Here is a 24,755-nt window from a genome sequence, read left to right as displayed (position 1 = left end):
CTTCCATCACTCCCTCCCCAAACCCTCCTTCCTACCACACTGACCTTTCCCATGAATGGAATGGGAATGACCTTGATCATTTCCAACACAGCAGACCCTTTTTCAGCTACCCCGACTTGGCACATACTATTTCCTCTATGAGGAAGGGCCTGCCATCCATGTTTGGCTGGGCAAACATCCTTCACAATCCAGAAGCTGATGCCATGCAAATCTTTATCCAACTCCCCAACCAGTGAGTAGCCCCAATCTCTAGGCATATCTTCCATTGGTCTCCTATGTTCATAGCCCTAGCATTTCTGTTTATTATTTACATGATGACATGTCAGGTACCCCTACTGGTCTCTGAGCCCCTGTAGAGCAGACCCCATGCCTTTTTTACGACTATCTTCCCATCATACAGCACAGTGTTTACAGTAGTTGTCCATAGTTGCATATTAAATAAAGAAAGCAGGGTTTCAAACAGACTGGAGATTATGATATGGACAGGAGCTGACCTCATGCCCCCAGAGGCAGGAGCCCCCTGCCCTGTTTATGGATAGGAAATTACCGGTCACATCATTATTTATGGTCATTTGTATTATTCGGCCATTTAGGAAGGACATTCTATGCACCAGACCTGGCACTTTACATCAATTACCTTTTACAAGGCTCACAATAAACTTTGAGGGAGTTATTCAACCTAACGCAGACCTTACTGATTAAACCAAAATGGTGACTCTGGCCACAAAATAGTAGGTGGTAGAAACAGGGCTGAAGTCCCTAGTAGAACTAGCACTGTGTCCTCCAGGCCAGTCCTTCTCAAGCTTTAGGGAGCACCAGAGCCTCCTGGGGAGCTTGGAGAGATGCAGGTGTCAATTCAGCAGGTTGGGTCCAAGATTCCAAATTTCTAACAACTTCCTGAAATGATGCTAATATTGCTGAACCACACCTAGGGTGCCAAAGCTCCTAACCCCTGGTCATCAAACCCTTTGGATAACATGCCCCATCAATAAGAGAGTTTGAGTGTATGCCCCCAAAATATGCCTATTTCTTATGTGGAAAGTGAATACAAGCATGACTATAATAATATACTAGGTACAGTTTGCTCAGCTGTCCTAGCTGTTAAAAATATGTAATTGCAAAATCAAAACCAGACCTTTAGAAGGAAAAGATAAAACACTGCCTACAGGTGGAAACTCTAATACTTGCTTCCCAGCGGATTGTCATGTGCCCCCGGGTGGTCTACTCTCCATGCCTCTTGGTATTCCCCATGGGAACGGCCAGCAGACTTTAAGCCTAGTTCAAATGCTTTGCCCTGCACTCAGGCCAGGGCGAGCAAACCTAGATACTAAAGTTACAAGGTGCTTTTGTTCTCAGCAATCTGGGCCTCAAAAATTGGATGCACAGAGGACTAGATTCAGTCTTAAAGCATCTGAAATTATAGGAATGTCCTCGTGTAAGAGACCTGACCATTGGTATAGAGAATCTCAAAAAAAAAATGAATGCGGCTTTTTAGACAACAGGCATGCCAATGTCAATGTGTTCACTTGGAGGGTCAGCCTGTTACTGGGACTTGGCACTTCAATGGAGAATCCTAACTGGGGGAAGCAGGAGTCTCCAGGCATTGGATATGCCCAGGGTATTATTGTTTTCAACACATGTTCCTATGATGCAACATTCTAAAATTTCACTCGCTGCTGAAGCCTAAACTTTGGCGAATGTCAAAATCATCTGATTAATGTTAACGTTATCTGGAAAGGTGTGGACAGTGTTGAACATTGCAAAGAATGGATTGAGAGATTTCTTTGGACTTGAACAACTGTAATATTAACCATAATATTAGCAACGTCTATTTAGAGAGATTCTCATATGATAATAAGTGTTGAATCTGTCTCATTATTCATTCAAGCTGCCAGCATGGCCACTTGGTAAGAAGACATTTTAATTTAAAGACAGTCAGTCTCATCCTGTTTATGCCTCAGATGCCACAGCTTTCTTATGAGCTCACCTGCCACAAAGCTGAACTTATCAACCTCCTTCAGTTGCTCTGCAGTCAGTCCTATGATTAAACCCCTCAAATTAAAGGCACTTTGAAGGCAGAAGCACTTCCTAAGGTCTGGGGCACCTAGCATGTCCTTGTGAATAGGATCATAATGTGTGCTGGTTAATCAAATGGTGCACCTAATTTATGAGTGGTTACATAGGGCCAAGAGCCAGGCCATATCCACTCTAAGGCCTTTGTCACCCTAAGATCATGCTTTGCACACAGACGACATCCAGTTCAAATGAGAAGCATTGATTCAACAAATCGATCATATGAACATTTAAAAATGAACTACGCTAACTTTGCTAACACCTGGCTGCAGAGATGTAGGGAAATCACTTCCTTCCTAGGAGCCTTGGTGTTGTGGTCCAAATGTTTGTGTCTGCCTAGCATTTATGTATTGAAGCCCTAACTCCTAAGGCGACGGATGGTACTTGGAGGTGGGACCTTTGGGGGGTGACTAGGTTTATTTTTTTTTAATTTTTATTTATTTATGATAGTCACAGAGAGAGAGAGAGACAGAGAGGCAGAGACATAGGCAGAGGGAGAAGCAGGCTCCATGCACCGGGAGCCCGACGTGGGATTCGATCCCGGTCTCCAGGATCACGCCCTGGGCCAAAGGCAGGTGCTAAACTGCTGCGCCACCCAGGGATCCCAAGTTTAGAAGAGGTCGTGAAGGTGGGGCACTCTGGATGGGATTGGTGTCTTTTTAAAAAGATGAAGAGACCAGAGCTCTTTCTATCTGCCATGTGAATACCCAGAGAGAAGGTGGTTTTCCGCAAGCTGGGAAGACGGTTCTCACTGGGAATGGGATCTGCAGGCACCCTGATCTTATATTTCCACCCTCACGTTTGTCTGTGAGAAATGTCTGTTGGTTAAGTCCCCCCAGTCTTGGTATTTTGTTACAGCAGCCAGAGCTAGGTGCTGGCTGCTGGGTGCCTTTGGGTACCTCAACCACTGAAGGCATGTAGCTGGACATATCCAAACTCCATGCCAGTTCTGACACTAAATACACCCCTACCAGACCTCCTCTGCATAAAAGCACAGACTCGGCTCTCCACTGTGGTTTAACTCACATGCTGGGACCTTGCTCGGCTCTGTCCGGGTGCCTTCCAGTTCTCGACCAGCTTCAGAGACACACCAGCAGCTCCGAAGGTCGAAGTGTGCCAGAGGAGCGCTGAAGTCTGAGTAGGCCCCTGGGTATCGGCTGAGCTGGCCATTCAGGATCTGCCAAAAGAGGTAGGGCTCCAGGAGGATGTTCCCTCCAGGCTGGGTCCGGTTGCCTTCCATCACCGCCAGCGGAACATCTTCAAAAGATGGGTATCTCGCCAGCCCCGGGAAGATGCCCTGTTGGCCAGCCGCATACAGACTTTGAATAAAGAGGCGAAAGCTTCCAGAAGCAGCTTCTCTATAGCTCATGATCTTCATGAGCAGCTCGGCAGGGGTCAGCTCCTGGCCACTGTTGTTCTGGGCCTCCCATCTCTCATACCACTCAAAGGCCTGCTCAGGGGGGCCATCGCATTGCACGGGCCTCCACTGCCCAGCGGTGCTGCACTGTGGGATGTAGCTACTGGAGAAGGTGGGCAGCATGCTGGAGTCAGAGCCCAGTACTTGCACTATCCCCAGGAAGGCTTGCTCGGCCTGTAACTGACATGGCGTGGGGCCTGGAAGGAACATGGAACAGGCATATCAGGTGAAAAGGTCCCACAAGCCCAAAAGACCAAGATGAAAACCCCTGATCATCCAAACCATACCTGAAACCTTAACAGCCACAGAAACCCCATCAACCACAATTTTGTAGGTGTTATCTACAACATTCTTTCTATCTAGACAGAGAATGTCCTGGTCACCGAAGTGGCACTATTGTGATCAGCCATTGTCAGCCTACAGAAATCTTTGAGCTTCTAGAGGCCAAGGGAGACTCTCTACTCACTCACAAGTATAGTTAATGGGATCAACCCTTTTCTGGACAATTTTTAAGTTAACTGGCAAATTTTGCCACTGCATAATCTGGGACTTAAGCTACAATGGAATCCACTTTTTCTGCAATGCGCAGTGTTGGGGCCCCAAGAGAGAATTGGGATTTGTAGACTGAATACTCAACAGACTCACATTGCTTGGGTTCTCCAGGCAGGCTTCGAGTTCCAGGAATAGCCTGACCATTGGTGTCCACGCAGTAGCACTCTGAGTTAAAGCACTGGACGGGTAGGAAATGCCCCTCGCTGGTACAAGAAGGGACGAACAGGCTGGCCCCAGCAGGCAGGCTGCCCGAGAGGCTTCTCATGAGAGCCCTTTGCTTCTCACACTCTGTGGGGCATCGGGGTCGTCCACCTCTAACCCTGGAGCCAGCCAGTTCTTTGCCCCGGGAATCCACACACCAGCACTCTCCAGCAAAGCACTGGACATCCTCGTAGTCTCCTTCTGCTGAGCACTGTGGCACAAAAAGGTTGCCAGGTGTCTGCTCACAGTCTTGGGAGCTGAGTACCATTTCCATCACATCACCTAGATCCTTTGCTATGTCTTCTGGCACAGAAATAGCATGCTGCAAGAAGAGAAGAAATTCTGGAAGCTCCAGAAGAGACGCCAGGAATGTCAGGGCATTTTGGTTCTCTTGTAAGTTGATCTGGAAGCCAAAGCTGCCCACAACTGGCACATTCATAGCCGTTCCCTCTTTAGAGGCTTCAGGGGGTGCTGTGGCAGGCTGTGAATCTAATCCCACTGAGAGGGGCTGGGCTAGGTCTGTCTCGCTGTTCTGGAAGCCTGGGAGACCAAACTGCTGGAAAAATTGACTGAAGTTAAATGTGCCTCTGGTGCCAATGGCTCCAGACAAGTTGAACCGGCCAACATTCACCAAAAATTTCCCTCCAAAGAGGTTTTGCTGGAGTCGTGTTGGGTCAGTGGTAAACTGGAGGGCAAGACGAGCCAGCTCCCGGGAGGGAAAGATTGCTCCAATGGCTTCTCTGATGAGAGTTTCTGAGGCAGAAAACTGTTTATCCTGCCCTTCTACCATGGGGCGGAGAATCCCAGAGTCCACAAAGAGCTCCTTGATCAAGGGTGGGCAGGATGTGGCAAATCTGGCTACTCTCTGAGACACCTGTCTTCCATCGGGAGCCAGAAACAAGCTGTGTTGGCTGAAGTAGCCTGAGGGCCCAAAGAATAGTCTAGACAGGGCCTGCCTCCTCTCTGACGCACAGAGCTGGGTTTCAGCTGCACAAGACAGAACAAATGAGAGAAAAGGTTTTAACAGCAACAAGTAATCCTGAGACAACCCCAGAGACCTTTCTGGTAGTAAGAAGTCCAGGATGTCAATGAAGAACATCGACATTTTGTGCCTCTGTCTTCTCTCCTTTTATTTACTTTTTACTTTCTCCCTCCCCGAGCAGCATTGGTGGTGGCCATTAGGTGGGAGTGAGTATTCCAGTTGATGTGACTTCCTCTCTTATCTCTCATCAGCCGGTGACCCTCTTCTAAGGCAAGCCTCCCAGGCACTGGTCCACCTTCTGAAAACCTGACCACATACATGCACCAAATGTATGAGGCTGAGCCTCCCTGACTCCTCGGCCCAATATTCCTATCCACCCAGAACTTTAGAACATAACATCATATGGAAGTAAGGTCTTTGCAGATGTAATTAGTTGAAATGAGGTCACATCGGATGAGTGAGTCCTAAATCCCATGATGGGTGTCCTCCTAAGTCCATGAAAAGACACAGACACATGGGGGAAAGGCCATGTGAAGATGAGGGCAGAATGCAGGTACAAGCTAAAGAAGGCCAAGGGGTGCTGGCAGCCCCACCCCACCCCACAGCTGGACAGGCCAAGGATGAATTCTTCCTGAGGGCCTTCAGAGGGAGCTCAGCCCTACTAACACCCCAATTATAGATTCCTGGCCTCCAGGCTGGGAAGGAATAAATTCCTGTTGTTTTAAGCCATCCAGTTTGCGGTAATCTGTTACGGCAGCCCTAGGAAACTAATACACCAACAAATTCCTATTTGTTTTTAATGAAATGGTCTTTTTTTTTTCAGCATTCTCTTGTTGGAATTTTTAATGGACTTTAATGCTTCATTATATGCTCTTCGTATGGCTGCCTAATTCCTCCTTTCAGGTAGGCTTGTCTACTACTTTATAGTCTCTTGGAGGATAAGAACCATACCTTAAATTAGTAGTATTTCCTATAATCAGAAATATTTTCCTATGTTGTAATATGTAATATGAGATTATATTATAGGAAATACCCTATTATAGGAAATACTCTGTATTATAAGAAATCGTGTATTTCCTATCATACAAAATAATAATGCGCATGCAGCAAGCACACTTAGTACATTTTTCTAGGCTTGTTGCCCTTTCCTTGAAGTTATTAATTAAATAGTAGTCAGCCAGTCAACTCCATGCACGGTCAGGTCATTCTATCTGAATATTGACAGCAATTACATTAAGAAAAAAAAAGACTTTAAGTTCAAATTCCAAGCATCTCCATCACACAGGTGACAGTAAGCAGGCTCTGTTTCTCCATAAAACCATAAATCTTAGCAGTCCTTTTCAGCCACCCCCCCCACTCACCCCCAACTTTTTAAAATAATTCTTTCCCTTCAATTCACATGGATGCCAAAAAGGAAGTCGGCCAATGTCCCTCTGTAACTAGGCAACAGAGGAAGAATTGGAACATGAGAAAACAGACCGAACACATCAGAACCCCTAACACATCCCTCAACCAGGTCATGGCTACCTTTGATGGAAGGTATTGCAGGACGGTATGGAAGAAATAAAGTTCACCGCTTTGCTTATTCTGTTTCCAAATTAAAGGCATATCCCTTCCATTCGTTTGTTATGTAGTGTTACCAAGGCAAAAAAAAATTCAGACATTACTTCCATGTGGCATTCGTTTGCATTGAAATAGGGCCCATACGCCAGAGAGGAGAAAGTAAAAATATACGAACCATGCATTTGGTAGCATCCTGGTTTTAATTTGGAAAACCATAGTTCTACATTTCCACCTGGGAACAGGAAGGCGTACTATTCTCTAGGTTTTAAGAGAACAGCAATGGAATCGTAAATACTTCTAAGGCAGAGCTTCAAAACATTCTTCTTCTACATTCTCACACTTGGCAGATAGAACACTACCAAATACTGCACAGAAGACTCAAAATGTTAAGTTGGAGAAAATGGTGACTTCATAGGAATCGTTGAATGAACATGAACACTGATCTATTTTGAGGCTAGAAAAAGGCCTGCCTGCCTCCTTCACTGTTTGCGATCACGTGGAATCTATCCAGTTCCCCCAAGTGGGAAACCTACAAGGACTCCTGGATTCCTCCCTCCCCCTCTCCCCTAACTTCCTTTGGGATCTTACTGGTAAGACAGAATAGAGTATTAATGGAGTATCTTGCGACATTTCTCAAGTTCACACCCCTCTCCCCAGACCATTGCTTCTACTCTCTTATTGGTCCCTGTGCTGGGTTGAAGTATCTCCTCAAAATTCACATCCTTCCTGGAACCTGAGAACATGATATTGTTTGGAGATAGGGTCATTGTCGATGTGAGTAGTTAATACAAGGTCATACTAGGGTAGAGTGGGCTCTTAATTTTATATTATTAGTGTCATTAAGAGAGAAAGAGGGGCACCTGGGTGTCTCAGTGGTTGAGCATCTGCCTTTGGCTCAGGTCATGATCCTGGGGTCCTGGGATCGAGTCCCACATCGGGCTCCCCACAGGGAGCCTGCTTCTCCCTCTGCCTATGTCTCTGCCTTTCTCTGTGTCTCTCATGAATAAATGAATACAATCTTTAAAAAATAAAAATAAAATAAAAATAAAAATAAAATAAAATAAAATAAAATAAATAAAATAAAATAAAATAAAACTCCTCAACGTCTTCACCTCCAGGATGAAGTCTCCGAGCCCTTGTTTTGGTATGAAAGACCTCACTGTCCCATCCCTCCCATTCCCTCTAGGCTTAAAGCATCAAGCCCCACCCTGACCATGTTCCAACAATGTGTTTCTCTCCCCTTCTTGCAGATTCGATGTCCAGTAGCATATCAATGCCTCTCATTTCTCTCTTAATAATCCAATTCTCTTGCTCTACAGAGCAAGTAAACATAATTCTTTTTGTTTTTCCTTCACCTATGAGGCCCCAACATTCTGTGAGCTCGCCTGAGGAAGCAACTGTGCCTGATGTAGAATGTGAAACATATTGGAAATGAATGACGATAAAGTTCATTTCCATCACGTTGGGCTCAGAGGGCCTCTGGGGTATCCTCTGAAGGCAGTGGGATTGATGGGTTCCAGAGCAGTTGGTCTGGAGAAGCAATGAGAGTCACATGACCTGACGGGAACAGAAGAGAAGGCCGCAGAGAGGAAACCCACCACAAGATGGCCGTTCCCCTGGCCGCCGAGTCCCGGGGATCTCCTTCCCTCGGGCGTCCACACACCAGCACGGCCCTCCCCTCTGGCACTGCACCGCCTGGAAGCCCCCGTCCCGGCGGCAGCTCGGAGTGTAGGGGTGACCGAAGCTGCTGGCCGTGAACTGCTCCACTTCACATCTTGTGGGGCCTAGGAGAGAGAGGAGAGGTCGGGCAGGAAAGGAGAGGACAGGGCGTGAACAAGGCTCCTGCGTTGACAGCACACACTCTGTGTGCTCTTACCATGTTCTAAATCCTCCTTCTGCTTCAGAGGACCAGCCCCAGAGGCCACGGGGACTCTAAGGCCTAAGTGGTTTCCTCCAAGAAGCACACCCATGAGTCATCGGCTTAGGACTTACATCGGAAGCGGCCGGAGAGGACTAGCTGGACCGCTAGGAACCGTCTCTGCAATATCCGGTACAGGGTGGTTTCGGCGAAGGTGGAAGCAAGGTCCAGGCCAGCAAAAATGGTGTCATAAATTTCGTCGAGCAACAGCTCCAAACCTGAGCAAAGACAGAAGCGTCTCAAGGGCTCAGTGCATTCCAAAAGGAAGCCCTGACCTTGCTGATCAAACAGATATTAGGCCAGAATCTTCATGGATCTGATCAAGAATTAATGGTCTCAGCGGTGCCTGGGTGGCTCAGTTTGTTGAGCATCCAACTCTTGATTTCAGCTCAAGTCATGATCTCAGGGTCGTGAGAACAAGCCCCACATGGGGCTCCACACTCAGCAAGGAGTCTGCTTAAGATTCTCTCTTTCCTTCTGCCCCCGCCCATGAATAAATAAAGTCTTAAAACAAAAAGATGGTAATGGTTTCCAAAGTCAGGGCTGCTATATGGTTGTGCAGGTTGCTCACAGCACCAAGGAGCACAGTTTGCAAGAATGAGAGCAGATTAAAAGGCATCCTGTGTTCCACTCTCTGGGCTCAGAGCCGCACCTGCCCAAAGTGGGGCTCCTCTTTCCAGTGTGCACGAAGGCTCCATATGCACCAGCAGCTGTGTTCATAGCACCCGAGATGAACATTTGCAAACTGCGCCCTCTTCAACACCCATGGCAGCCTAGCAGGAGCACAAACAGACACTGCTTTCTGTTTAGCAAGCTTTCAGGTTTGGGGAATGTCTCTCTCTCTCTCTTTCTCTCTCTCTCTCTCTCTCTCTCTCTCTCTCTCTCTCTCTCTCTCTCTCTCCTTCCATTTACCTGAGATGTGCTTACCTGTGCCGGCCAGCTCCCGCCCTAGACTGTCTGCACAGTGACAATAACCAGACACGTCAGGGAACTTGCTCCGGAAGGCACTGAAAGTCACGAATGCATCTGGAAACCTAAGACAGAACGAGATTTATGGCCACTGTTTCCTAAAGCTCAAGTCTTCACAAGCTCTTCTAAAAGAAAGAAAGAAATGTGGCCTCATCTCATCTGGGGAGAAGGAATATCTACTTTTTTTTTTTTTTTCTTTAATCTCATGCCATTCGCTCCATGTTTCTTGCAGTAAATATGTTTCTTTTCTAAACTGGTTTTACCTGGCCAGGGCTAAGCTGGACAAGTGAAAATGAAGCCGCACTCAGCTGTCGCCTATGGATTAGTCATTTGCCTCCCTCGTGGAATTTCACCAATTTGCACCTAAACGTGTGCCTCATAGGATCGGGCGGAAAAAGGATGATGGACATCACATCACTGGAGTGTAACGTTACTAGACTATAATGCTAGGGACTCAAGGCCAAGTTTGCTTGACAAACATATGGTACATTGTAGATGATCTCATTTTGGGAGATCAAAAAACTCCGGAGCCCTTTACAACTTTTCCAGAGCTCGAAAAGAAGCCAGAATCCACCGTAGGAAATTCTTCAGGACGTTTCCCAGTTCCACAGTTGAGAACACACAAAATCAACATGACACCACCAAAAGTGCTATGCAATCCCTCTCCATAAGTACAGGGCAAGTGTGCCCAAGCCACGTCCAACCTGGCAATTGCTATCAGGAGCCAACTGGCAGGGTTCCCGATCCGGGAAGTAAGATGAAGCTAAGGTGATATAAAAGCATACCGAGGAGTTCTTCCCATGTGCAATGATTCAGCAACCAGAGAGGAATCGTTATGCAACATCAGGGGATTTGTTTTTATGCCCTATAGGGCTAGCACATGAGAACCAACCATAATGTGTTTCTCCCTGTGTAGGGAAACATCCCCAGAGAGTAAGTTAGCAGAAGCAACAGCTCTCGGCGCAGAGATCCACTGCTGTGTCACCTATTCCAGCAAAACACTGAAAACAACCCTAATATCTGGTGGTAGGAAGAGTAAGAAGTAAATTACAGTAAACTTCCTAAATGGTTGCATCTACACCATTAGGTAAAAAGGGGAGAATACAAAATGGCCTGTATAGACACTGCAATTACCACAGTGCACATGAACCACTATTGGAAGGCATTTGATAACACAGCAATTGCTTGCAGCCTGAACTGGGGGTGCAACCATAGTAGATAATTTGCATGAGAATGAATATGCAACACAATGCCTATAAAAGCACTACAGGAGTATGGATTTTTTCCATGTTGTTGGTCTTTTATTGTGTATTCGTGAGTTAAATAAAAAGGAGTGTTATGGTAGGTAAGTTATGCATAGCAGAAACTAAAAACTCACTTTGCCCAGTTGCCACAGATTGGAGCATATATAATAAAAATTCATGAATTGAAAGCTGGGATGATTCAATTCTAAAAGCACTAATACTAGGATAATAATCACTTCCATTTATTGAGCACTGTCCCGTACAAGACAATCTGCCAAATATTTAATATATGTTGACTTATTTCATCCACTTAACACTCCTAAAAGGCAGGTGGTATTTTCTCATACCCATTTTAGAGGTTAAGAAGGTAAGTTATGGGGACGCCTGAGTGGCTCAGCGGTTGAGTGTCTGCCTTTGGCTCAGGATAAGATCCCAGAGTCCAGGGATTGAGTCCCATGTCAGGCTCCCTGCAAGGAGCCTGTTTCTCCCTCTGCCTATTTCTCTGCCTCTCTGTGTGTGTGTGTCTTAAATAAATACATACATACATAAATACATTTTTTTTTAAAAGAAGGTAAGGTATGTTGGCCACCATCTTGAAACAGTGGTGGGAGGTAGAGTTTAAACCCAGGTCTTCCCCATCCCGTGATGCCTACATCTGCCAGTGGTGTCATTCAATGTATGTTGGCTGCACCTGCTTCCTGTCCCACATTCTGAAAGGCACATAACTCTGTTTTGTTCTGGCAATTTCCTCTAGATACCTTTTCCCAATATCTAATAGATGTCGAAGACAAACCCACTGGAGAACGCACGGACAGGGCACCTGGATGGCCCCAGGTCCTGAAATGCATTTCAGCACAAGGCACTGGAAGTTTCAGTCACTCTAGTCCCATGTCCTTCCAACTCAACCCAAAGGCCCATAACCCTGTCAGGGTCATGCCCCAGGACCAGTGCCAGCAGGAGGACTATTTTTTTTTTTTTACATTTTTCTTTTAATTTAAATTCAATTTGCCAACATATAGTATAACACCCAGTGCTCATCCCATCAACTGCAGGACTTTTGAGCCATCTTCATCCCTCTACTTTAGGGTCAAAGTCCTCCTCTCTGGGTTTACAGTCTTATGAGCTACCCAGTGTCTAGGCCTCCGTGTGCTTTTTGCATGGACCTCACTCCTGATATCCCTCCTGCTTGCATATTGAAGATCATTGTGGGGGCGCCTGGGTGGCTCAGTCAGTTCAGCATCTGCCTTTGGCTCAGGTCATGATCTCGGGGTCCTGGGATCGAGCCGAGCATTGGGCTCCCTGCTCACCAGGGAGTCTACTTCTCCCTCTGCCCCTCTTCCTGCTCATGCTCTCTCTCTCTCTCTCTCTCTCTGTCTCTCTCTCTCTCAAATAAATAAATAAATAAAATCTTAAAAAAAAAAGACAACTATGGCTTCAGCTGGAAGGGGTCCTCCTGTTCCCTCAGGAAGATGACCTGAAGGCCTTCCTGGACTCTGCTTCCTCTGCTCACCTCTGGGACAGACCCCCTGCACTGTCACCTGTAATCCCTCCCTGCCAATTCTGTGTGCACTGAAAAAAGCTCTGGGTCCAGAGTCAGATGTGTGAGAGCTCTGGCCTCGGCCTAGCCACATGTGGTCATGGCCGTTAATTACTACTCATGAAAATAATAACAGGGGACATGCTCAGGATGATCAGACACTGCACCAGCACCCTCTAATCTCCTTAATCCTTACAACAACCCTTAAAAAGCTGCATTTCACAAATGAGAACCCTAGGACTCAGTGTGGTGAACTGACCAGTCTAAGATCACCCAGCCCGGACCCGGCACCAGGCATCCTGAGTCCACTCAGACCTCCCCTGGTCTCTCAACTGCAGCGGCTGGCAGGGTGGAGCGCTGCTTCTGAAACAGAGCCCAGTCCTCAGGGCACCTCACCCTGGCAGTGACAGGAAGCTCAAACTTTGAGTTTTCCTTGATTCCCTTTGTTCCCGAAGTCTGATTTGATAAATCTGATTTTCGTGGCTGATTTCTGAAATGGTATCCACCACTATGAATTCTGGACTCTTCCTCCAGTATAGCAGTTAGCACCAGGATGGTTTAGCTGCTGCTTCTCTATTGTCATTAGTGCTTTCCTGTCAGCCAGGATGGGAAGTCTTCCGCCATGCTTTCAACCTCCTATTTATTAGATTCCCACCCTTCTCTGCCACCTCAACAAAAGTGTAATAACTACCAAGACTGAACCTAAGGTTTAGACGAAAGGAGAGAAAGGCTCCATCATAATAGTTGGGCCAGCTAGGTTTGGAACCTGGTGTACAGCCAAAGAATGCTCCCAGAGGAAGTGAGTCTGGAGTGGGATACTGAAGCTAAGAACAAGGATTTGGCAAGAAGAGGACAGAGAACATGTCTAGAAGGATCATTAGCACATCGCCACGTTCAAAGTGAGGGCAGAGGATGAAAGTGTGGACAGGAGAACCTGAGAAGCTGGTCATCACTGGGGGAGATGTCCCCTCAAGTCTGGGGGGCAGAGAGTCTCGAGACCCAACCATCTCTACCATGGACACACTGTTCCTGAAAGTTCCATGCCTACTGTCCTTCTAGGCTCAGGTCTTAGGAAACTGACTGTCTTGCTGGCAGCAGGACATGGGCAAGTCATATAGGACCTTATGGCATATGGCATCGTTCCTTTTATGAGGATAGAAGGAACAAAGGTTTTTCCACTTTTGACAGAAAAAAAATTGTTTTCCTCTGAAAAACAGGTTTACTTTTATCTGGTGGAAACCAAATAACTGAGAGTATCTTTTCTTCCTTTGTTTGTAGGGCGCTCAGAGACAAATATGCACCTTTTTCTATTTGTTATAAGAAAATTTTTGGAACAAGTGGTACATACCAACTTTTCCTTGTCTTATTCTTATTTTCTAACCTTATTTTGCCTCCTCTAGGATCTCTTCTATTATCTATTTTATCCCATTTGGGGTGTGTCAGAAGAAAGGAGGAAGAGAAAATCAGCACAAAACCTTAAAAATAAAAAATAACATAGTTTATCTAATGGAAAAGGATGTGTCCCTTCTGTTGAATAAAAGCAAAACCTCAAGAGGATCCTAAGAAAGTTCTTATGAAAGAAAATTGTAGTGCAGGAGCAAAGGATGGCTGTCCTGAGTTTATGCTCAGATGGTGGCCAACCCAGAGTTAGAGAAATCACAACGCAGGCTCAGTGAAATACTAAATGTCAGGCCCTGCCAGGTACCCGGTCCTGGTCTTGTGCAAAATGACATCTATGCCCTGGGCTGGGGTAGCCAACACCATTACTCAGTCAGATTCTCCATGCCACCCACAGACAGTCCCTCCAGAAATCTAACCATCAATTAATAATTAATAAATTAGCTACTTAGGTGCCAGAAGAGCACTTCTTCAAGTAGGAGCTGTGAGCTGGCATGGATGTCTCCTATGAGGGTAACTGGTGGTCAGTCCACAAAGGATTTCTCTGTATGTTCTGTAATGATGTCTCTTTGCCACACATTATGATGCATGTAATCTTTCTTACTGGATTATCTGATCAGCACGGGTGGCCAAGGGTGGAAGGGGAGAAGGGCGGGGGGTGGGAGTGAATGGGTGACGGGCACTGGGGGTTATTCTGTATGTTAGTAAATTGAACACCAATAAAAAATAAATAAAAAAAAAAGAAAGTTTGAGTTTACTTAGTCACTAAGGGCCAATAAACCGATTAACTGAATTTTAGGAGGGACCACTAAGGCCTGGCAATGGCACCAGCTCTTAGAACCTTTACCTGCAATCTGCTTAGCCAGAATGCATTTCCCCAGTTAGCAGTTGGGCGAGGGTAGTAGGAAAGGTGGGGAAGAGTTTGAAGAACTAATACAGCTTACTCCACAGCACAGCACGGTTTTCAAAGTCACCAGCCAAATAGGAGTCATCAGCTGTGGCCCTCAGGAAACAAAAGGACCTGCTTCAAATGGGTAAACGGGATGGCCGCATTCAAGTGCAAGTCATCACCTAGCACATGAAGAACCCACAGTAGATTGGCAAATAAGCTCCCCACAGCCTTCCAGCCTCCCCTCCAGGCCCCATGCAAATAAGTCAACTGTTTCATGCCCCTTCTCCACTGGAATGTCCCAAAGAAAGCCTCTCAGATTCAATATTCCAAATTGAAACTTGTGACTTTCCTTTTCCAAACTCATCCAAACTCATCTTGTACCATGCATCCAGAAACAGACCTGGGCTTGACTCTTCCTCTTCTCACCCTCTACCTTCTGGATTCTACCTCAGACATGTTTCCCCAGCCATCCCATCTCCTCACAGTGCTCTCCATCACATGCTCTTGGTCCACACCAATGTGGTCTCTCACCTGGACCCATGTAGGAGCCTCCAGACCCACAGAGCTGCCTCCCTGCACCCGCTCTGCTCTTCCCCAGCCAGTCCATTCTTTCCTAAATTCAAAATATACCCAATTTCCCCACAAGCTCAAAATTCTTGATGCCATATTGGGGACGTACTAATACTAAAAAATTACTCCTTGCTTATCTGAGCTTCAAATGTAACTGGCCATTCTGTATTTTATCTGCAACCTTGGGTAGGAAATCTAGACTCTCTAGAGTGGCCTCTGGGGCTCCTGCCACCCTGCCCCGTGGAGCAGCTGGGCCTGGCACTGCCCAGGTCAGCTTATCAAGAAATCCCTGAATGCGGCTGGGCTTCCAGTAACCAACCACCCAACCCTTCCCATGACCTTTCTAAGTCGGAATTCCCCCCCAGAGACATGCTTGCTTACATAAAGGAAAGGATCCCATTTCAGGAATAAATTTTTCTGGTTGCATCTATTAAACAATGGAGGCTTAGTCTTGAACTTTTGCGTTTAACTCGACTGCCCCCTCGTGGAAGGAGCTTGAACTGTGCCTCAAGCTGACCCCGCAAAGTTCTTGAACGCACAGGTTGCAGGCCTGCTGTGCACCAAGCTCTGTGCTAGGTGCTGCAGGGAAAGAGTTGAATCAAAGGTGTGTGGGATGGTGAGTGGAGCCAGACAGCTCTAGCACCCACTAACCATGGCTCCCAGGGTGAGCTCCTTAGCGTCTATGTTTCAGATTCCTCATCCATATCCCGGAGAACGTAATTATTTTTGTAACCATTAAAGCAGGCAGAAAGACACCCAATTGCCTGTATGTAGTAAGTACTCAGCTGAACTTGAAATAAGCACACATTAGTTTACATCAGTGACTATCAGTGAATCGGGCTGTTTGGAAATTCTTACGTGCACACAGGTAGGCCATTCTCTAAGCCTCAGAGGGAAAAATGCAAAACAAACAAAGAAACAAAAACCAACCCTAATTTATGTTTGCTGCAGCTGGGGGATATGTCAGGAATCCCTACAGATGCATAACAATTGGCATCTGTCTCAGGTAGTTTCATAGATGAGGCCTCATTACATCCTCTCCATGACCTAGTGCACAGGGAGTTGTCTCCATATTTCAGTTGGGGACACTGAGGCATAGGGATAAAGGGAAAGGAACAGGTCACTTTGCCAAGCAGTGGCCGAGTTAGAATCAGGGTCATGGAGGCTAATGCTATGGGGCCAGGCAGGTCACACCGATGGAAGGAGCAGCCACCGTGACCTAGGGGGACACGGAGCGCTGGACCATGTATGATCAGTCCAAAAAGAGCAGTTCAAGGCCAGCTTCTTCGTGCTGGGGGGAATTCAGGAATCCAGAATCTGGGCTATTAAGTTAAACATAAGAAATTGCTGATGTTCAACTGTTTTTTACCTACACAAACAGGAATTTCATGGAGTTGACCTGAAATGCTCTCGGTTTTTAAAATAACAAGCAGCTCAAATAAGACTTGTCGACGGGACAGTTCATGTGTCCAGGCTGCTAGGCTGCCACCCCTCCTGGCACAGCCCATGGGAACGCTCTCTCTCCCAGAGAGGGAAAAAAATGGGTTGTTTTGGAAGCCAGCCACAGAGAGGCTCAGGTTCTCCAAGATGACTCCCATCAATATTCACAGACTAACGCACTTACTGATTGCACTCAGGATGAGGCAACCACGTCTGAAGTCCATGCTGGCCCTTCGCAATGACAAAGTGGCCGTCTTGAATAACCAGAAGCAATCTGATTATTTGGGCAGAGATCTATCATGCATCTCCCTTCTTAGGCTTGTCACTTAAATCTTTAAAATCATTTATACGTGTGTAGACACATGCAATTTACAAAACGGCATAAATACGGTGGTCCCCACGCTTGCCATAATGCCATCATTTTTCCTTCTCTGTTAATTCCCTTCTCCTACCCCTGCTTCTCCATAGTAACTCGATCCTGCCGATGGCCGTGATCACCACCCCGCGTATGCCGATCACAGACACAAGCGTAATCCTATCACCGTATATGTATGTGAAAGGACGTGTGTCTGTTTTGTAAGAAGTAAATCATACAAGCGCCTTGTGTCTTCTATCATAGCATCATAATATGCGCTGCAGCACCCTCTCCAAATCAACTGGTAGAGTTCCAATGCATTCTGTTTAACGGCTGCATAAATATTTACGGTGGTGGCGCATTTATCCACCTTGAGTTTCTCAGCCACTCTGTTCTCAGTTTTCTGCTACAGTGAGAAACAATGCAGTAGACATCCCAATACATGCGTCTTCACTCTCCTGTACTTTCATTTCCTTGGGCTCCCTGGCCCAGGGCGGGCAGTGGGGGAAAGAGGGGCGTTCACCTATGTTTAATTCGAATGGCTGTTGCCATCTTGCTTTGTTAAAAATAATGTTTTTGGGACGCCTGGGTGGCTCAGTGGTTGAGCATCTGCCTTTGGCCCAGGGTGTGACCCCGGGGTCCTGGGATTGAGTCCCACATCGGGCTCCCCGCAGGGAGCCTGCTTCTCCCTCTGCCTGTGTCTGTGCCTCTCTCTCTATGTCTCTTGAGAATGAATGAATTAATGAATGAATGAATGAATAAAATAAAATAAAATAAAATAAAATAAAATAAAATAAAATAAAATAAAAATACTGTGTCCTTTGGATGCTCAGCCGTGTATGAGAGTGAGGCCTCTCTCAACTCCCACCAGTGGGTACCTAGGGCACCTCAAAGCCCCCAGCCCCAGCCTGAGGCATGAGCCTCAGCAGGGGATAGGAAGACACGGCCTGGGGTTGAGCAGATCCCAGAGGCGGGCTCCCCTTACCTGTTGTAGCTATGAACCAGGTCAAAGATCATCATGTCCGTGGTGTTGACAAACTTGCACTGGACAGGCATGAACTCCCCATCCGGAGAACACTGGGGTGGTGACTTGTCTCCCACCCCATGGAGGAGACGCCGGTTTCTTATCTCACAGCTCCGAGGACCTAAACATTTCAGAGGAAAAATGTTCAATTCTTCGGTCCTAGTAGGTGCCTGGGCTCCCGTGGTCCAGACGCAGACGTTCCCAGGACACGCGGGACCCAGACCCACATGGAGACGAAGCCCCGCACGGGGCCCTGGCCAGTGCTCCCCAACGTCCTGCTTCTGCTCTCGACCACCAGCCAGCAGATGCTGATCATCCCCCACGGGGCAATGTTAGGAGGGGTGCAGCCTCCCTAAAATGCTCTCATTCTCTGCACTGGGGGCCAGGCTCTGTGCCTTTCATCAGGGAGACCTGACGAAGTCTTGGTGACATGCAGGGAGCTGAGCCCATGGGGGATGTCAGGGGGCCAGGGCTCTGGAGACTTACAGCGGGCTGGCCTGCCCAGCTGGCGTGTCCCGTACACCTCCATCCCTTCGGCATCCACGCACCAGCACTGCTGCTGCCACAGGTCGCACTGCACGGGTGCGTAACCCCCCGACTCCTGGCACTGGGGGAGGTAGGATGTGGCGGTGCTGTTAAGGTAGCCGCTCAGCAGGATTTGCTGCCTCTGCAGCTGACAGAATGACAGGCCTGAGGGTGCAAAGGGCAGCGTCAGAGCTTCATGTCCCCCCTCACCCCTGCCTGATGCCGGAGATAGGGATGTGTCCTTCCCACCCACAGTGAGGGGAACTCGGGCCCAGCCTGCGGCGCTCCTCAGCGCTGGCGGCAAGTTTGGGACCAGTGTGTCCACCTCCCGGCTCTACCCCGGATTTCTCCTGCAACCTGCACACCCGTCAGGGAAGGGTGCATGCCACGGGACACCGCACAGCCCGCAGCCCGGGCACTGCAGGGGGGAGGCGGCGCGGCACTGCAGGCTGGCTGTGCGCAGCTCGTCCCATCGTTTCCCCACGCCTCTGCCCACACCCTCACCGTGTATCCCTGGGGAGGCCCTGCAGCCTGCACTGCTCTGGGCCTCCCTCCTCCTCTGCAGGGCTGAAACTCGACCGCCTTCCTCAGCAATGAGGATTGGTGACCATGACAGTCACTGCCCCTGCTGAATACCTACTGTGTGCCCAGCATTTCACATGCGCCTTAAAACCTGCAAGACGTGGGGCGCCTGAGGGCTCAGCGGTTGAGCATCTGCCTTAGGATCAAGTCGTGATCCCAGGGTCCTGGGATTGAGTCCCATGTCTGGCTCCTCACAGGGAGCCTGCTTCTCCCTCTGCCTGTGTCTCTGCCTCTCTGTGTGTATCTCTCATGAATAAATAAATAAAATCTTAAAAAAACAAAAAACAAAAAAAACCCTGGGAGCCAGGTCCTACATTCCTATTAATAGGCGAGGGACGACAGCTCAGTGAGGGCCCGGCCTGGCGGGGGGCATTCAGCAGAAGCCTGTTGGGAGCCAGCCTGCTACCGCCACCCTCCCACCCTACCCCCACTAGCCAGGCTGGGGGCAAACAACCGGTGCCCAAAGCTGAGCTTTTCTCCTTAAAGAAGAGCTTTGGTTCCAGGCTCGATATCACCATTTAAAGATGACCAGCTTCCCCAACCTGTGTTCTAGGCTCAGCGCTGACATGCTTTACAGGGGAGGGGGGAGGGGACTGTGTTCCTTTGACTACTCATGATGATAATTATTTTATCTTATTTTTTTTTTCAAATAATTATTTTAACAGGGACGTTTTCACCTAAGCCTCAGATTTTACAAACACCTGAGGTGAGAGAACACTCGGTGTGTCCGGGGCCTCATTCTGCTTCCAGCAGCCCTGGAGGTCCGGCCCTGTGGCTTCCTCAGCGCCAGGCATGTGGCCGGCGAGCCAGGCCAGCTCGGCACCTGTTTGCTGAACAAATGGTGTGCTCGGCCCCCTGGATCTTCACGGCAGTCCCGCAGGAAGTAAGGCCTGGCATGCGCAATCGTCATCCTCATTGGAAGGGCAGCCTCCGGCAGCCCGGGGCCCAGGGACCCTCCTTCCCTCCCTGCCCCCGTGAGCACTTACAGGCCGCGGGCCGAGCAGGCTGCCTGCTGCCGGGCACCTCCACGCCGTCGGCACCCACACACCAGCAGGTGCGCCCGTCATTCTGGCACTGGACCGTCCTGCGGGCAGGAGGGACACACCACAGGGACTGCATTATAGGGACCCCAAGCTGCAACCCAGCTGGCTGTCCCTCGTCTTTTCCGTTCTTCCACTTTTTTTTTGAGATTTTTTTATTTATTCATGAGACACACACACACAGAGAGAGAGAGAGAGAGAGAGACTGGGAGAGGCAGAGACACAGGCAGAGGGAGAAGCAGGCTCCATGCAGGGAGCCCGAAGCGGGACTCGATCCTGAGACTCCAGGATCAGGCCCTGAGCCCAAGTCAAGCGCTAAACCACTGAGCCACCCAGGGATCCCCTCTTCCATGTTTTAATTTCTTTAAATTAGGGAGACATGGAGGAGAGGGGTGAGCGACAGAGGCCAAAGCTGGCCTTTACCTGAATTGCTCATCCCCGTGACATCTCAGCCCTTCACCCTCCAGACATCTGGTCTACAAGGCCACCCTGTTGTGTGGCTGCCACATGGCCACCACTGTGGAGGGTGAAAGTGGTGCCAGGGCTGGGCTAAGTGGTCTGGGGCCAGGAAAAACATCAGGTAAAGTCGGGGGTGTTGGAGAGCAGAGCCTCGGGCCGGGGTTACACGGAGAGGCACATCTGTGGGTGGCCTGCAGCAAGCAGTGGCCACAATGAGGCCAACAAGATGATCAAGCATCCTTCTAGGGGCAGAAGGTCACAGGTGCACCAGATGAAGACAAAAGCTCCCTGAGGAGGACCAGGGTGCTTGGAACTGCAGGTGGCATGGGAAGAGCCACATGAACAAGGTGAGCACAGGTGAGCCATCCGCCACGTCCCGTGCCATTCCACACGTCCTCAAGGCCCCAGTAGTGGCCGGCCCATGGCGTCGCTGCCCTCCTGGGAGTGTGTAAGGGGGCTTCTAGGTGCATGGGGAGGACTCAGACCATGAAGGCAGGCAGGGATGCTTCATAAGGGGTTCCCAGAACGCAGCCACAGATGGGGCTCCCCTGGTCCAATGTGACTGGCACAGCGCGGGGAAGTTAACATCCACGCCCACACAAAGGACTCCCGTGCATTCTGCTGGGGAGTCGAGATTATCACTGCACTCTTGGGGGCCAGTCTGGGATGCAAGTTCACATTAGGGCAGCCAGAAGCCCCCTCCAGAGAGGAGCTCACAGCGGGGACAGAGGCGCATGGCCCAGAACGCTGGCCCTGGCTGGGCTCGGACGTGCAGCGGCAGCCTGAAGTCCGGGCAGCTTGTGCCTCCCCCCACCCCGGACCTCTCAAGGCCACAGGTGAAGGGGAGGGCGGCACTGAAGCCTCAATCCCCCACCCCTTTTATTAAAGCAGTTACAGGCAGCCCAGGTGGCTCAGCCGTTTAGCACTGCCTTTAGCCCAGGACATGATCCTGGAGACCCAGGATCGAGTCCCACGTCGGGCTCCCTGCATGGAGCCTGCTTCTCCCTCTGCCTGTGTCTCTGCCTCTCTCTCTCTCTCTCTCTGTGTGTCTCTCATGAACAAATAAATAAAATCTTAAAAAAAAAAAAGCAATCACACTGAAAGTTTGGGCAGGAAATGAAGGGAAGTACCTGGTCCTAGCTGGGATGATGAGGGACTGGGGCGCTTGGGTCAGATTATCCTGTGTCAATCAACCCCAGAGGTGGGCACCCCTCCCCCCAAGTGACAGTGGCCACATGTCATGCATGTGGGGTGAGTGGGGGCACAGCACAGGAGCGGGTGGGAATGAGATAAGCTTTAAGGTCTCTTAGGGCCCCAGGAGTCCACAGGGCTGAGGGAGCCTTACTGGTAGCTGCCGTCTTCCGCGCACTGAGGAACATACTCTGCTCCTTTCAGAAAGGCCCTCTCCCTCTGCAGCTCGCAAGGACGCAGAGGCTGGGCGTCCACCTGGTATTCTGGGGAAAGGGAAGCAGCTCATCAGGGAAGAGTATGGATGGGATTCCAGTAGCAAAGCACAGATCCTCTCCTGGGCTGTATTTCTGGCATCACCATCAACAATTAGGCTCTAATTTCCAGTTTGGTGGTTATTGATGCGTTTCTAAGTAGGACATTGGCCTGTTTAACCCTCAGCCTCAAAAAAAAAAAAAAAAAAAAACAAAAAAAAACCCTCAGCCTCTCCTGGGAAGTGATGTCCGCCCTTCACCCTTGTGTCCCTGAGATGGTGAAAATAACCCGCTCAAGGTCACACAGCTGGCACGAGTGGGATCCGAAGTCAACCTTCAGACCCCGCCTTCTCCCAAGACTCGGGGGGTTAGGTCCGAACACCAGGAAGAAGGTGATCTTGGATCTATCAAGCCATCCCCATGGGCAGGGCACCTCCCTGGCACAGGTCAGGGATGCAAACTCATTAATAACTCCCCCGTGTTGTTCTTTTCGCTGAGAGCGCATGTGACATGCAGGAGCTTATCCAAAATCACAACCACGTCAGAAGAGGAGTGTCACTGGCTTACTTTTCCAGCAAGAAAACCGAAGCTTAGGCTTATCCAAAGTCACCCAGCAAGTGGCTGAGCCTCTGCTGGAATTTATGTCTATTTCACTGAACAGGTGGATTTTTTTTTTCCGCTACCTGCAGACTACTTCTCAAATGCCTCACATAGATCACCTCGGCCTGAGACAGCTAAGGGAATTAAAAAAAGAAAAAGAAAAAGAAAAACAAAATAAAAATAAAATAAAATAAAATAAAATAAAATAAAATTAAATTAAATTAAATAAATAAATAAATAAATAAATAAATAAATAAATAAATAAAATAAAAAAAGTTGATGCCAACATTCACAAAAAGGATGGGGTGGGGTGAGCTAAAATTGACTTAGGAAGATCTGATTTCCCATCTACTCTCCATGAATCACAGGTTCCGTGACCTCAAGGCAAATCACAGGTTCCGTGACCTCAAGGCCTCTCTGAACCTCTGTCTCTTCATCTGAAATCCGTCCTCGGGACATTGTGGGGATTCAATGAGACCACAAATGTCCTGAGGCATGGGGGCAAGACCATCGGAGTTGTGGCCTGGAAGCCCCCTCCAGACCCTCTGCTCCACGGTCTTGGCTCATAACTCACCGAAGATGTTGGCTGACACCACGCAGGCTGAGCCCAGCAGACTGAAGACCCACAAGGCCAGGGCCATTTTGCAGGCCCTTCTGGGGATGAAGGGGTGGAAGCCACTGCCCACCCCAGGCTCTGGCCAGGGAGCCTTTATAGAGCTGCTCGGGCACCTGCTCCCCTGCCCACGGGCACTCAGCGAAGCGGCGCCTACCCTGTTTTCTCTGCAGGTCACAAGGGGCTCCTCCACCTGCATCTGCTCCCTTCTGAGGACACTCGTGTGGCCAGTGGGGGACGAGATCTTGTTGAGGCCCTGTGGAGCAGAACGGGGGGCAGGTGGCTTTGAAATCCGTCTTTACAAGTGAAGGCCAAAGCTCCGTGGGCAACGGGCTCAACCCTTCTGGGAGAAAAGCTTTCCTTCCCTTCCCTTCCCTTCCCTTCCCTTCCCTTCCCTTCCCTTCCCTTCCCTTCCCTTCCCTTCCCTTCCCTTCCCTTCCCTTACTTTCCCTTCCTTCCTTCCTCCCTCCCTCCCTCCCTTCCCCCCTCCCTTCCTTTCCCTTCCCTTTCCTTCTCTTCCTTCCCTTCCCTCCCTTCCTTTCTTTCCTTCCCTTCCCTTCCCTTCCCCTCTCCTCCCCTCTCCTCCCTTCCCTTCCCTTCCCTCTCTTCCCTTCTTTCCCTTCCTTCCTTCCTTCCCTCCTCCCCTTTCCTTCCTTCCTTCCTTCCTTCCTTCCTTCCTTCCTTCCTTCCTTCCTTCCTTCCTTCCTTCCTTCCTTCCCTCCCCCCCTTTCCTTCCCTTCTCTTCCCTTCCCTTCCATCCTTGCCTTCCTTTCCCTTCCCTTCCCTTCCCCTCCCCTCTCCTCCCCTCCCTTCCCTCCCCTCCCCTCCCTTCCCCTCCCCTCTCCTCCCCTCTCTTCCCTTCCCTTCCCTCCCCTCCCCTCCCCTCCCCTTCCCTTCCCCTTCCTTCCTCCCTTCCTTCCTCCCTTCCTTCCTCCCTTCCTTCCTTCCTTCCATTTCCCAGAGCACCACAACAGTGGAATCCATTCTGGGCAATGAGAATATGGCAGGGAACAGGCAAAGCCAGGAGTATGGAATATAAGAGTTTTAGTGAGGGAAGCCACACACACACACACTCCTATCCATACTTGCTCTCCCCTCACCTCTGTCCCAGGACGTCAGGATCCCCCACCGAAAGGCAGCGGGCACTGTGTTGTCCACAGAGAGACTGTAAAGCAGTGTGTTGTCTCTTGGCAAAGCCAGGCTCCTTCCTTTTCTCCTTTCCCTGCGTGACCATGGCAAAATCACCCCATCCTCTCGAGCCCCTGCCTCCTTCTCTAGAAAACAGAAGTGAAAAGAGAATAATATTGTGTGCCTACTTGTTGCAGTTGCTAGAAGGGAATAAATGGGACACTGAAGAGT

General features: G+C 49.0%; 1 protein-coding gene across 3 annotated transcripts in view; it reads right to left on the bottom strand.

Moving 5' to 3' along the window:
* Positions 1–23,517, bottom strand: part of TG (thyroglobulin) — a 249,203-nt gene extending 225,686 nt beyond the window's left edge. For all 3 annotated transcript variants that reach the window (XM_025450469.3, XM_049092761.1, XM_049092762.1), the window contains exons 1-10: positions 23,358–23,517; positions 22,087–22,195; positions 20,229–20,326; positions 18,622–18,825; positions 18,097–18,256; positions 9,634–9,740; positions 8,781–8,924; positions 8,387–8,572; positions 4,136–5,230; positions 3,100–3,687 (exon numbers count right to left, since the gene is read on the bottom strand). In XM_025450469.3, coding sequence (XP_025306254.3) covers positions 3,100–3,687; positions 4,136–5,230; positions 8,387–8,572; positions 8,781–8,924; positions 9,634–9,740; positions 18,097–18,256; positions 18,622–18,825; positions 20,229–20,326; positions 22,087–22,195; positions 23,358–23,424 — 2,758 coding nt within the window. In that variant the 5' untranslated portion in view covers positions 23,425–23,517. The remainder of the gene's footprint in view (positions 1–3,099; positions 3,688–4,135; positions 5,231–8,386; positions 8,573–8,780; positions 8,925–9,633; positions 9,741–18,096; positions 18,257–18,621; positions 18,826–20,228; positions 20,327–22,086; positions 22,196–23,357) is intronic.
* Between the last annotated feature and the right edge of the window lie 1,238 nt (positions 23,518–24,755).

Source organism: Canis lupus, chromosome 13 (assembly GCF_003254725.2).
Source record: "Canis lupus dingo isolate Sandy chromosome 13, ASM325472v2, whole genome shotgun sequence".
NCBI classification, from domain to species: domain Eukaryota; kingdom Metazoa; phylum Chordata; class Mammalia; order Carnivora; family Canidae; genus Canis; species Canis lupus.
This window is presented reverse-complemented; position numbering and strand designations above follow the sequence as displayed.